This window comes from Amblyraja radiata, chromosome 14 (genome assembly GCF_010909765.2).
Source record: "Amblyraja radiata isolate CabotCenter1 chromosome 14, sAmbRad1.1.pri, whole genome shotgun sequence".
NCBI classification, from domain to species: domain Eukaryota; kingdom Metazoa; phylum Chordata; class Chondrichthyes; order Rajiformes; family Rajidae; genus Amblyraja; species Amblyraja radiata.
This window is the reverse complement of record NC_045969.1, coordinates 51,470,094-51,482,877: the sequence shown is the minus strand read 5'-3', so window position 1 is coordinate 51,482,877 and position 12,784 is coordinate 51,470,094. Positions and strand designations below refer to the sequence as shown.

The following is a 12,784-nucleotide window of genomic DNA, read 5'->3' as shown; positions in this document are numbered from 1 at the left end:
GCATTGACAGGATGGACTTGTTTTCAAGCACTAGAGGGCATGGCCTTAAGGTGAGAGGGGTAAAGATTAAAGGAGATGTACGGGGCATATTTTTTTACACAGTGCGCAGAGTGCCTGGAACATGCTGCCAAGGGTGGTGGTTAAGGCAGGTATGATGGTGACATTTAAGAGACTTGTGGATAGGCATATGGATATGCAGGGAATGAAGGGATATGGATTATGTGCAGGCCCTTAAGAATTGATCTTGGCATCATTTTCGACACAGACGTTGTGGGCCAAAGGGCCTGTTCTTGTGCTGTACTGTCCTATGTTGTAATGTATCTCTGACTTTGCCATGGGGGGGGTTTCAAAAATGAGAGGGTATAAGCTTAAGAGACAAGAGACATTTATTTGTCACGTGTACCAATTGGTACAGTGACATTTGTGGTCACCATACAGCCATATGAATAACAAGGGAGGGGAGTGGTTTAAGGGGGACCTCGGGGGTGGGGGTAAGTTTTCATTCCAAGGGTAGTCAGTTTCTGGGATGATTTGCCTGAGGAATCTATAGAAGGGGAGACAATTGCGGCTTTTAAAAGACATTTGGACAAGATATAAGGACTGGAAGCAATTGGGGAAAGCCCAAAATGGCAACTTGGACGACATGGTCAAAGTAGACTGAGGCCCCTGTGTCTGTTCTGTCTGGCTCCATGACTTCTTGACATAACTGCCTAAAATCTGATATTGTTAATGATAATAAATTATGAAATATTGCTGTATTAATGATACAGTGGTATTGTCTTTTTTAAATCAATTTATCAACAGTACAGTTACAGGCAAAAAAAGTATTAGCCAAATAACACGTTGGAGAAAATGCTTACATTAAAACTCTTTGAGTTCTTGGTTCATAGCAAATGAATCCCTTCTCATTGCAAAGGCGTGTCACAAGCAGCTGTGTAGAAGGTGATTGTAGTGATGTTAGTCACGTCAAACTCCAATCCATTTCCAAATCTCAACGCCCATGGAATTGATGGAAAGCACTTATACAGGGTTAGCAATGCACCAACGTCTTGTTCTGGGATTGTCAGCAAATGCTAGACCCCCTGTATTTATGGCAGATCAGATTCTGCAGTGTCCACCTTGCCACAAGGGGATAGTTTTTCATAGAGTCAGAGAGTGATACAGCGTGGTGAACGACCATTTGGCCCAACTTGCCCACACCGGCCAACATGTCCCAGCTACACCAGTCCCACCTGCCCACGTTTGGTCAATATCCCTCCAAACCTGTTCTATCCATGTACCTGTCTCACTGTTTCTTAATAGTCCCAGCCTCAACTGCCTCTTCTGGCAGCTTGTTCCATACACCCACCACCCTTTGTGTGAAAAAGTTACTGCTCAGATTCCTATTAAATTTTTGTCCCCTTCACCTTAAACCCATGTCCTCTGGTCCTTTTCAAATCCAGTTAAAAGGAACTTGTTTTTAAAACGATGACATGTTGCATCTTTAACATATCATCCCGATCCAAATCATGTCCTTCAGCTTTTGACGGAGGAGGCTTATAGTTTTGTTGTATTATGCTTTGTGAAATGGGCATCTTCAGGCTATTTCTCACAAGGTGAACATTAGTTCAGTTTAGTTTAGTTTATTATCACGTGTAACGAGGTACAGTGAAAGGTTTTTGTCGCGAGCTATTCAATCAGCAGAAAGACTATCATTTGCACCTGAATAAATGCTTTGAGCCTGCTGCTAGTTCAAAGGAGCAATGGGGATGCATGAAGCACGACAATACGTGTTCCCTCTCTCAGTTATAATGAGTTCCTGTTGATGAGTTAAACTGCATTATATAATCTGTGTAGATTGAGTCCAGAAGCAGGAGAAATTTGGCTTGAAAATCCCCCAGTGGAATACTACTGTGGAAATGTTTAACATATTGTTTCAAAGGCTTCCTCTCGGCTATTTTTGCAGGAAGTTACCCTATTTCTCAAAAATGAACACTCATTAGACCATCGCACTGCCCATTGGTGTTTCCGTGTTCCACAACTTTGTAACCTTTCCACTGTGTGGAATGTCTAATATTTATGATTCCGGTTTCTGGGATCTGGCCATGAACCACTTGCCAAACGTTCCATCCGGCACAATAGCCAGTGTTTTTTTCTGTTTAATTTTTGTTTCCTCATCAGTTGCAGCGTTGATAATAACCCACCTCCCTTCAGTCCTCGTATTTAGTATTCCCCCACTGTTCACCAGCAGTTTTGGGAGACCGCTTGTACAATCTGTAAAATGTGCTTTTTTCCCTCTCCTCAGCATCCAAATAATGCAGTATGTCATCTACGGAGTTGCTTCCTTCTTCTTCCTGTATGGAATCATCCTCCTGGCGGAAGGGTTTTATACCTCCAGCGCTGTTAAGGAAATCCATGGCGAGTTCAAGACAACCGCGTGTGGACGTTGCATCAGTGGAATGGTATGAAGCTCGGACTGTGTGTCGCTCATGATGCTGTGGTAGGCCTTTAACTGCTGGGGGAGAGACAGACAGAGGCTTGGACAATACACACTGGGCTCGCACCGTGAGAGGAAGTGGCCACAATGTGCTGTGAGCGCCAAGTAAACAAAACAGTGAGGCGCTGGTGAAGAAGTGGGGCTGGGCACTCAGGCAGTGGTTTTCATAACTGAGGCAGTATAATATTGCACCAAAAACCCGCTCACCGAATCACCAGGTTGTCTTGTCCTGGCACTTGAGTAGACCTTTGTGGGGAAGTGGAGGGTGGTAGAGGTTTCACTCACAAGCCTGTTGAAATGGTGGTGCTTTTAGTGGAGTCGGCATTCAGTTTAGTTTAGTTTAGAGATACAGTGCGGAAACAGGCCCTTCGGCCCACCGGGTCCGCGCCAACCAGCGATCCCCGCACATTACCACTACCCTGCACACACCAGGGACAATTTACATTCATACCAATGCCAATTATCCTACAAACTTGTACGTCTTTGGAGTGTGGGAGCAAAGCAAAGATCTTGGAGAAAACACACGCGGTCACGGGGATAACGTACAAACTCCATACAGGCAAGCACCCGTAGTCGGGATTAAACCCACTACAAGCGCTGTGAGGCAGCAACTCTACCGCTGCGCCATCGTGACCGCCTGGTGGAAAGCAGTACCAGTGCCCGTGAAGAAGTAGCAATGCTGCATTGCAGTCATTATACACATGCCAGCAAGAACAGGCCACTCTGCCCCTTGAGCCTGTCCTGACATTCAATAAGATCATGACTGATGAGCAACAGTATTTAACGACACTCTGAGAGTACTTGGCAAGAGCATAAATAATTGGCTTTGGGCTCTGATGCATCTATCATTCTCTCCTCATTAGATCTTATGGTGAAATTCCTAGCTGCAACTTTATGATCAAACACTAATCCTTTGTTTCTCTCTGGACTCGTGCACAAGTAGGTAGGATATGTGTGCATTGGAAGTCAAAAGTGGCAAACATTTTGAAAGAAAAATATCATTTATACGCAAATAATTTCCGAAATAATTTTCTGAAATATTGTTCGCTGAAGTTGATATCCTCAGATTCTGGCGATTGCCATAATTAATTTTGATATTTCTAAGTAATCAGAAGATTATATATTAAATAAAAGCACATGCAGGTGAAATGGATACACTCAGAGCAAGTTACCCGGTGCCCTCTTTTAAATTATCTGGCTTAGAAGAGATCTGTTTGTCACCAGGAATAAATAAATAAATGCCCCCATTCTCACTGCACAGGGTCCAAGCTTCTATTTTCGGTGGCTGTATTATTAAGCATTAAACCACCAGCTCCTAATCCAGATTATTAAGATATTTCATTACAGTTAATGTGGATAAACTGGCTTGCTGTTTATGGAGTTACTGCTAATAATATCTTCTGGCATTTCCTTGGCACCTGGATCTTTCCCAGTCTCTGCCTGAACATTCTCTGCAGATTACAAAAACCTTGCACATGCCTTCTTGAATATATGTGTAGGAAGGAACTGCAGATGTTGGTTTAAACCGAAGATAGACACACAAAGCTGGTGTAACTCAGCGGGACAGGCAGCATCTCTGCAGAGAAGGAATGGGTGATGTTTCGGGTCTGAAGATGGGTCTTGACCCAAAACGTCACCCATTCAGCCTGTCCCGCTGAGTTACTCCAATTTTTTTGTATCTACCTTCTTGAATATACTCTGTTTGTGAGTAATGGCACACTTCTCGTGGAGAAACCAATACAGATTGGGTATCCACCGTGTAAACGTTCCCTTCATCTTCCCTGGAGGTGATTTTTAGGGGATAGATGGGCAAGTGGACTGAGGAATGGCAAATGCAGTTTAATCCACATAAACGATAGGTGTTGCATTTTGGGAAGTCAAACCAAGGCAGGATATTCACAGTGAATGGTAGGGCCCTGGGGTGTGTTGGAGAGCAGAGGGATCTGGGAGTACAGGTACATAGTTGTCTGAAAGTGGCATCACAGGTAGATAAGGTGGTCGAGGAGGCTTTTGATACATTGGCCTTTGTCAGTCGGGGTATTGAGTATAGAAGTTGGGACATTATGTTACAGTTGTACAAGATGTTGGCAAGGCCACACTTTGAGTATTGTGTACAGTTCTGGTCACCCTGCTATAGGAAGGTGTCATTAAAGTGGAAAGTGTACAGAGAAGATTGATGAGGATGTTACCAGGACTTGAGGGTCTGAGCTTTTGGGAGAGGTTGGTTAGGCAAGCAGTTTAGCCCTTGGAGCACTGCAGGCTGAGGGCTGATCTTATAGAGGTGTGTAAAATCATGAGGGGAATTAATGATGCACACAGTCTCTTGCCCAGAGTAGGGGAATCAAAAACACGAGGAGAGAGGGACAAGATATAATACAAACCTGAGGGGAAACTTTTACGCGCAGAGGGTGGTGGGTATTTCAAACAAGCTGCCAGAGGAGGTAGTTGAGACAAATACCATAACTGCATTTAAAAGACACTCAGACAGGTACATGGATAGGAAAGGTTTAGAGGGATGTGGGCCAAACACATGCAAACAGGGCCAGCTTGGCTGGAGCATCTTGGTCAGCATGGACGAGTTGGGCCGAAGGGCCTGTTTCTGAATTGTATGACTGTATTTTGGGAGATAGGCTGGAGGATCAATGTGGAAGAAGGAACTGCTGGTTTACACCAAAGACAGACACAAAGAGGCAGAGGGACAGGCAGCATCTCTGCAGAGAAGGAATGGGTGATGTTTCGGGTCGAGACCCATCTTCAGACTGATTAGAAGCGCCAGACTCAACACAATGGGCACTACTCTAGCATGTACCCTTCAAGTAATTGAAATGCAAAAAACACCAACCGCTGAAAACCAGGTCACCAGGTTATTATCTGGCCTGTGGGATTGAGATAGCAATATCTTGAATTGTTTGTGATTTCTCTCTTTGGGGCATAGTAGGCTGAGTGTGGGGACCTTGCTGAGGTGTACAAGATCATGAGGGGCATTTACCCTATTTAGTAGCACAGGGCCAATTTCTTCCTTTATGTCTGTGAAGCTCTTGCTTCCTGTTCATCATCTATAAGGTCAAAAGGTCATAAGTGAGATGAGCAGAATTAGGCCATTCGGCCCATCGTCTACTCCGCCATCCAATCATGGCTGATCTATCTCTCCCTCCTAACCCCATTCTCCTGCCTTCTGCCCATAATCCATGAACCCTCGCAGTCTGTTTCCAAGGGTAGAGGATTCTAAAACTAGAGGGAATAGGCTTAAAGTGAAAGGAGAGATATTAAAATAGGGACTTCAGGGGCAACTTGGAGAGTAGTCGTTGCTGGAATGATTGCCAGAAGCACATGATTTTTAACAGACATTGGACAGATATATGGATAGGAAGGATTTAGGGGGCTTTCGGGCGAATACAAGCAAATGGGACCAGCCCAGTACGTCAACATGAATGGTAAGGTGGGCTGAAGGGCCTGTTTCCGTGCTGTACAACTGCATGACTCTATGACTCTTTCTAAAATAAAAACAGGACTGGTTGGGAGGTCAGGCAGCGTCTGTGGAGGGTGAAATGATTCGGGTCAGAGACTGGGAGAGCTGTCGGGAACAAAGACAATATGTGATGGGGCAGAGACCTACGGCTGTCTTCAAGAGACTTTGAATCATGAACATTTCATAAGCTCACAACCGTTTTTAAAGGCTGCTGTGGTCAAGAATGCACTTCACACATCTAAGCATTTTCGTGTGTTGTTGAAGTACCAGATGCATGGAGGGTCCTAGGAGGAAAAGGGAATTTGCAATAAGTCCTGGATTTTCCACACCCTTTGTGTGAAAAAGTTACCCCTCAGATTCCTATTAAATCTTTTCCCCTTCTACTTAAACCTATGTCCTCTGGCCCTCAATTTACATTACCTACACTGGGCAAAAGACTCTGTGCATCTACCTGATCTATTCCTTTCATGATTTTATACACCTCAAATAAGATCACCCCTCATCCTCCTGCTTTCCAAGGAATAGAGTCCCAGCCTACTCAACCTCTCCCTATAGGTTAAACCCTCTAGTCCTGGCAACATCCTCATAACATCTCTGTACCCTTTCCAGCTTGACAACATCTCTGCTATAACATGGTGCCCAGAACTGAACACCAATGCGGCCTCACCAACGTCTTATTGCGCATGGACACAAAATGCTGGAGTATCCAGCGGGACAGGCAGCATCTCGGGAGATCAGGAATTGGTGCTGTTTCTGAAGAATGGTCTTGACCCGAAATGTCACCAGTTCCTTATCACCAGCGATGCTGCCTGTCCCGCTGAACTGCTCCAGCATTTTGTGTCTATCTTCAGTTTAAACCAGCATCTGCAGTTCCTTTCTACACGTCTTATTGTGCATGCATCATTTGTTTAACACATCAATAACTTGATATATTTTTCAATTTCTCTTCAGTTTGTGTTCCTGACTTACCTGTTGGGAATAACCTGGCTGGGAGTCTTTGGCTTCTCTGCTATCCCAGTCTTTATTTATTACAACATGTGGTCGGCCTGCCAGACCATCATCTCCCCTCCGACGGGGAACCTGACCACACCGATTGACGAAATCTGCATGGACGTGCGACAGTTTGGTAAAGTACCATCTGATTTATTGTTTGCTATTATTTATTACGAACCTCATTTCTGCTTTGGTCTAAACTTGACTCAAGGTGCAGGTGTTGCTTGAAATTAGAGTGACATTATTGCTAAGATTCAAATCCAGAAAACCATACAGCAAATGTAGCCATTCAGTACATCATACCTATATTAACCCAGTTAATTCCAGTCCTGTTTTCCCTCCATAGCTCCCCAAGTTCTTCCTTATTCAACATACGCCCAGATCCTGTTTTGAATACTCCTATAGAACTTGCAATTACCACTTTTTCTGCCCCTACTTTCATAGTCTTGCTTTTCCAAAATGCTTGTGAAAATTGCACTAAATTTAAAATACCCTTGATTGTTATAGCATTTCAGGGCCCCTTGTGCAAGGCAAGGCATTTATACCTCACGCTGCCTCGACAAGGCCGGCAGCATAATCAAGGATGAGTCGCACCCTGGCCACTCCCTCTTCTCCCCTCTCCCACCAGGCAAAAGGTATAGAAGTGTGAAAACGCACGCACACCAGATTCAGAGACAGTTTCTTCCCAGCTGTTATCAGGCAACTGAATCATCCTACCACAACCAGAGAGCAGTGCTAAATACTATAAACCTCTTTGATGACCCTCGGACTATCCTTGATCGGACTTTGCCGGATTTACCTTGCACTAAAAGTCATTCCCTTATCATGTGTCGATACACTGTAAATAGTTTGTTGGTAATCATGTATGGTCTTTCTGCTGACTGGTTAGCACGCAACAAAGCTTGTACCTTGGTACACGTGACAATAAACTAAACTGAATGGAAGGTCTGTCAGTGAGGGGTAAGTTATCTCTAAAATAAGCGGCGATGCCAACTCAATGTTTTATGCTTCAGTGCACTGAGATGTGGCTCAACAACCAAGATCAGGCCTAAATGGACGACAGATGGCACAATGGGCTAAGTGTTCGGCTGGCAACCGGAAGGTAGCTGGTTCGAATCCCGCTTGGAGTGCATACTGTCGTTGTGTCCTTGGGCAAGACACTTCACCCACCTTTGCCTGTGTGTGTCCTTGGGCAAGACACTTCACCCACCTTTGCCTGTGTGTGTGAATGTAATTATGTGAAGCACTTTGGGGTCAATGCAAGTTGACTAAAAATGTGCTATATAAATAAAGAAATTTAATTTAATTTAATTTAAATGAATGCACTATTGTTGTAAAAGGACTTGATCCAACACTCAAAGTCTCTTACCAGGTATCTTTATTTGTTCATTACATACGTTGTGCCCTAGCTGTCCGTGGTCATCACTGGGACTAGAGAGAGAGCTAGAGGCGGGGAAGCTACAATTATACAGGAGACAATGGGGCGTGGTTAGTAGTGGTGAGGTCACTATGTTAAAGGAGCATGCACTGATCTACATCCTTTCTCTTGGAAACAAAGCGACCACGGCTCATACGCTAGAGGCAAACCAGAAAGAGTTGGAAAACATAATGAAGCAGACTACTCGCCCACTCCGTACCGGACAGGCGGCTTGACCAAACGCCCAGAGCGGGTGCGCAACCCGCCTTCCCCTTCCACCGCAGGAGCAACCGGAACGGGTGCAGGGACAGAGATAGGGGAACCGGGAGATGAAAGCCCAGGTGGAGGAGGAGAGCAAGGCGACGGAATGGGATCCACAGCAGGTGAAAGAGCAGAAGGGGGACCGTGCGGGATGGGAACCATGAGCTGAGAGGGAAGGGTACGTGGCATACGAGGAGTGACAGGGGCGGGAGCAGCCGCAGGCGGCGGTGAACGGACCGTCGGAGGGGGCGGTGAAGGCGGCGGTGAGGGAACAGACGGCGAAAACGGGTCGGCGGGAGGTGGAGCAGGCTCGTTGACTAGCAGCAGGTGCTGACGTGTCCGACGGTACACGGTGCCCTCGTAATTAACCAGGTAGGACCGTGGAGAGCCGGCATTGCCAACGACAACGGCCAGACGGTGATGACCGGAGGTGGACATCATCCGAACAACCTGGCCTGGGAACAGACGGGGAAGTAATCGGGAAGATTTATCAAAGGAGCGCTTTTGGATGTCCTGTTTCTCAACGATGCGATCCTTAACAGCGGCAGGGCATTGGACAGCGGGCGTTAGAGATTGCTGAGAAACCGGGAGAGGGGGTCTAGTGGTGCGGGACATGAGGCGCTGGGCAGGCGAACCAAGTGCGGGGTCCCGTGAAATGTTGCGGAGGTTGAGTAGGGCAAGATGGAAGTCAGAATGGGACAGACGGCAATGTTCCAGCAGTTCCTTGGCGCTGCGGACAGCGCGCTCCGCAAGGCCGTTGCTCTGCGGGTACTCGGGGCTGCTGGTGATGTGGCGAAAGTTCCACAGGGCGGCGAAAGCGGCGAACTCGGCGCTGGAAAACTGCCCGCCATTGTCGGATTGGAGAGTCACCGGGGAGCCAAAGGTAGAAAAGTGGCGGCGAAGCTTCCCGATGACGGCAACAGACGTGAGGGAGGGCAGCTGGTCCACCTCGAACCAGCTGGAGTAGGAGTCCACCAGGACCAGGAAGTGTTTGCCACGCCATTCGAATATGTCAGTGGCGACAGCCATCCACGGCAGCTCAGGAGCCGGCTGCTGCATGAGAGGTTGGCGTTGTTGATGAGGCAGTAGGCTGTTGCAGGCAGCACAGGCGGAGACCCTGTCACGAATCTCCGGAATCATGCCAGGCCAGAAAAACTGAGCCTGGGCCCGGGACAAAGTGGCCTCCACGCCGGGGTGACCGCTGTGTGCGGTTTGGTAGTAGTGGTCACGCAGAGCGTCCGGCACCACGACCTTGTGGCCCTTCACCACCACGCCGCTGTGCAGCACCAATTCGTCCCGAACCAGGAAGTAGGGCACGGCACCGGCCGGTAGAGAGGAGCGTCGGTCAGGCCAGCCACGGCGGATGACGCCCGCAAGCTGTTGTAGGGCAGGATCAGCGGCAGTGTGTTCGACCAGGGACTGCATCTGCCAAGAGGGAACAATGTTAACGTTCAGTACCATCAGGTCAGACGATTCGTACGGATGACGGACAACCGAAGGGAGAGGAGCACGGGACAATGTGTCGGCCACGAACATTTCCTTGCCCTTGCGGTACACAATGTTGAATGTGAATCGTTGGAGCTGCAGCATCATTCGCTGCAACCGCGAGGAAGCCGCATGGATAGGCTTGTTCAAAATAGAAACCAGCGGCTGGTGGTCCGTTTCAATGGTGAAAGTGTTGCCCATAATGTAGTCTTTAAATTTGGAGCATGCGAAAACCACTGCAAGGAGCTCCTTCTCGATCTGAGCGTAGCGCTGCTCAGCAGGGGTCATGGTGCGAGAGGCATAGGAAACAGGCAGCTGCCGATTGTCCTCGAGCTGCAGGCAGGCAGCACCGAGTCCGAACCGAGAAGCATCGCAGGTGAGGACGATTGGTCTGTTCAGGTCAAAATACGTTAAAGTCGGGGTGCGAGCGAGCCTGGACTTCAGGGCTACGAATGCCGACTGGTGATGCGGTAGCCAGACCCAGGCATTGTCCTTTTTGATTAGCTCCCTCAGAGGGGCACTCAGTTCGCTTAGCTCGGGTATGAACTTACCCAGGTAGTTGACCATGCCCAGAAATCGCTGCAGGCCGGGCACGTCGGTGGGAGCGGGCATTTCGGTGACCGCAGCAGTCTTCTGGGGGTCTGGCTTTAGTCCACTTGCTGTGAAAACGTGGCCCACGTACGTGACCTCCTGAACGCGGAACCGACACTTCTTCGGGTTGAGCTTGAGATTAATCTCACGGGCCCGGTCCAGGACTTGGCGAAGGTGCTGGTCGTGCTCAGCGACGTCCTTCCCGTATACCAGAATGTCATCGACAATAATAGCACATGGCAACCCGGCAAACAGCTGTTCCATGGTCCGCTGGAAAACCTCACTCGCTGAGTTGATCCCGAAGGGCATGCGAAGAAAACGAAACCTGCCGAAAGGTGTGCTGAAGGTGGTTAAATAAGACGAACGTTCATCCAGAGGGATCTGCCAAAAGGAGCTCTTGGCATCTAAGACCGAGAAGACAGTGGCAGGACCGACCTGTGCAGCGACGTCCTCCACCGTCCGCATGGGGTAGTGCGGGCGCTGGATAGCAAGGTTCAGGTCCTTCGGGTTGATGCAGATCCTGATCTCGCTGGCGTCTTTCTTGGCAGCAACGACCATGGTGGAGACCCACAGGGTGGGTGCGCTCACCTCCTTGAGAATGCCAGTGGAAACCATATCACGAAGTGTGGACTCCACGCGGCCCTTCATGGCAAAAGACACGCGGTGGGCCGGTCTAACCACCGGGTTGACCCCCGGGTCAACAACGATTTTATAGGAACAGGGCAGCTTGCCCAGAACATCATCGAAACGGTCAGGATACTCCATCAGTGGGTCCATGGGGGCCTGCACCAGGTGGACATCGCGGTGAAAAGAGACCAAACCCAAGTCCTGGCATGCACGGGCGCCCAGCAGGGTGACGTTATCAGAGTCCAGCAGGAAAAAAGTGAGGGGCCGAGAGGTCTTGAGAACAGTGCAGATAACAGTGGCCCTCCCCACTGCGACCAGAACACCTCCCCCATAGGCATGAAGGCGGGAGCTATCGGGAAGCACTATCTCACCCAAACGTATCTTTTTGAAGAGGCGAACAGACATAATGTTGGCAAACGCACCAGTATCGACCTTGGCCGAGAAGGAGTGTCCATTCACAATAACATGTATTGAGGGATCCGTTATCGGGCCAGGTGCACCCAGGAGCGAAAACACAGTCGGATCACCATGGGAGGAAACCGTATCTGAATCAGGGAGTTCTGGTTGGTACTGGGAACCAGGCGCGCTATCAGTGTCCGCTAGAATGTTTAGATTCCTTCTAGGAGCTGGGACCGGTTTCCCACGAGAACGGCAGGCTGACGAAAAGTGGTTAAGTTTCCCGCAAGAGTTGCAAGTTTTACCCAGCGCCGGGCAAACGTTGTACTGGTGCGAGGAGAAATTACAATTCGGGCAACGACGAGGGGTGACCTTAGCGGGAGAAGCGGGCGAGAACGGGCGAGGCGGGCTATTGATCCGCCGGCGGCCCACGGTACCGGTGAAGTTGATGTCCTGGGACTGTGGGTGGGAAACGGAGCCGACAGCAGAGGCCATACGAGCAGAATGCATGGCATCCTTTAGCGTGAGGTCGGGTTTCATTAGTAAATCCTCGCGCAGCTTTGAGTTCAGGAGACCGTATACCAGGACGTCCCTGATCAATTCGTCAGTTGTAATAGCTTCGAGGCGGCACCTCCGAGCCAAATGACGCAAAGAGCCAATGTAAGCGTCAATGTGCTCACCGGGAACCTGACGTCTTGAGAAAAACTTAAAGCGCTCAATTATGTTATTTGTGGGAATGTCACATAGGGCATTGAATTTGGCCATGAGACATACCGGGTCATTGCGGTCTTCCGGAGGGTCGAAGTCGAACGCTGCATAATGTTCCATAATGAAATAAAAACCGATAAACAGGAGACGCAAGTCTACCGCGCTGACACCATGTAAAAGGACTTGATCCAACACTCAAAGTCTCTTACCAGGTATCTTTATTTGTTCATTACATACGTTGTGCCCTAGCTGTCCGTGGTCATCACTGGGACTAGAGAGAGAGCTAGAGGCGGGGAAGCTACAATTATACAGGAGACAATGGGGCGTGGTTAGTAGTGGTGAGGTCACTATGTTAAAGGAG

At 48.5% G+C, this 12,784-nt stretch overlaps 1 protein-coding gene across 4 annotated transcripts in view; it reads left to right on the top strand.

The window, feature by feature from the left end:
• Positions 1 to 12,784, top strand: part of gpm6b (glycoprotein M6B) — a 186,252-nt gene that overhangs the window by 149,430 nt on the left and 24,038 nt on the right. For all 4 annotated transcript variants that reach the window (XM_033033352.1, XM_033033348.1, XM_033033350.1 and 1 more), the window contains 2 exons: positions 2,285 to 2,441; positions 6,897 to 7,071. In XM_033033352.1, coding sequence (XP_032889243.1) covers positions 2,285 to 2,441; positions 6,897 to 7,071 — 332 coding nt within the window. The remainder of the gene's footprint in view (positions 1 to 2,284; positions 2,442 to 6,896; positions 7,072 to 12,784) is intronic.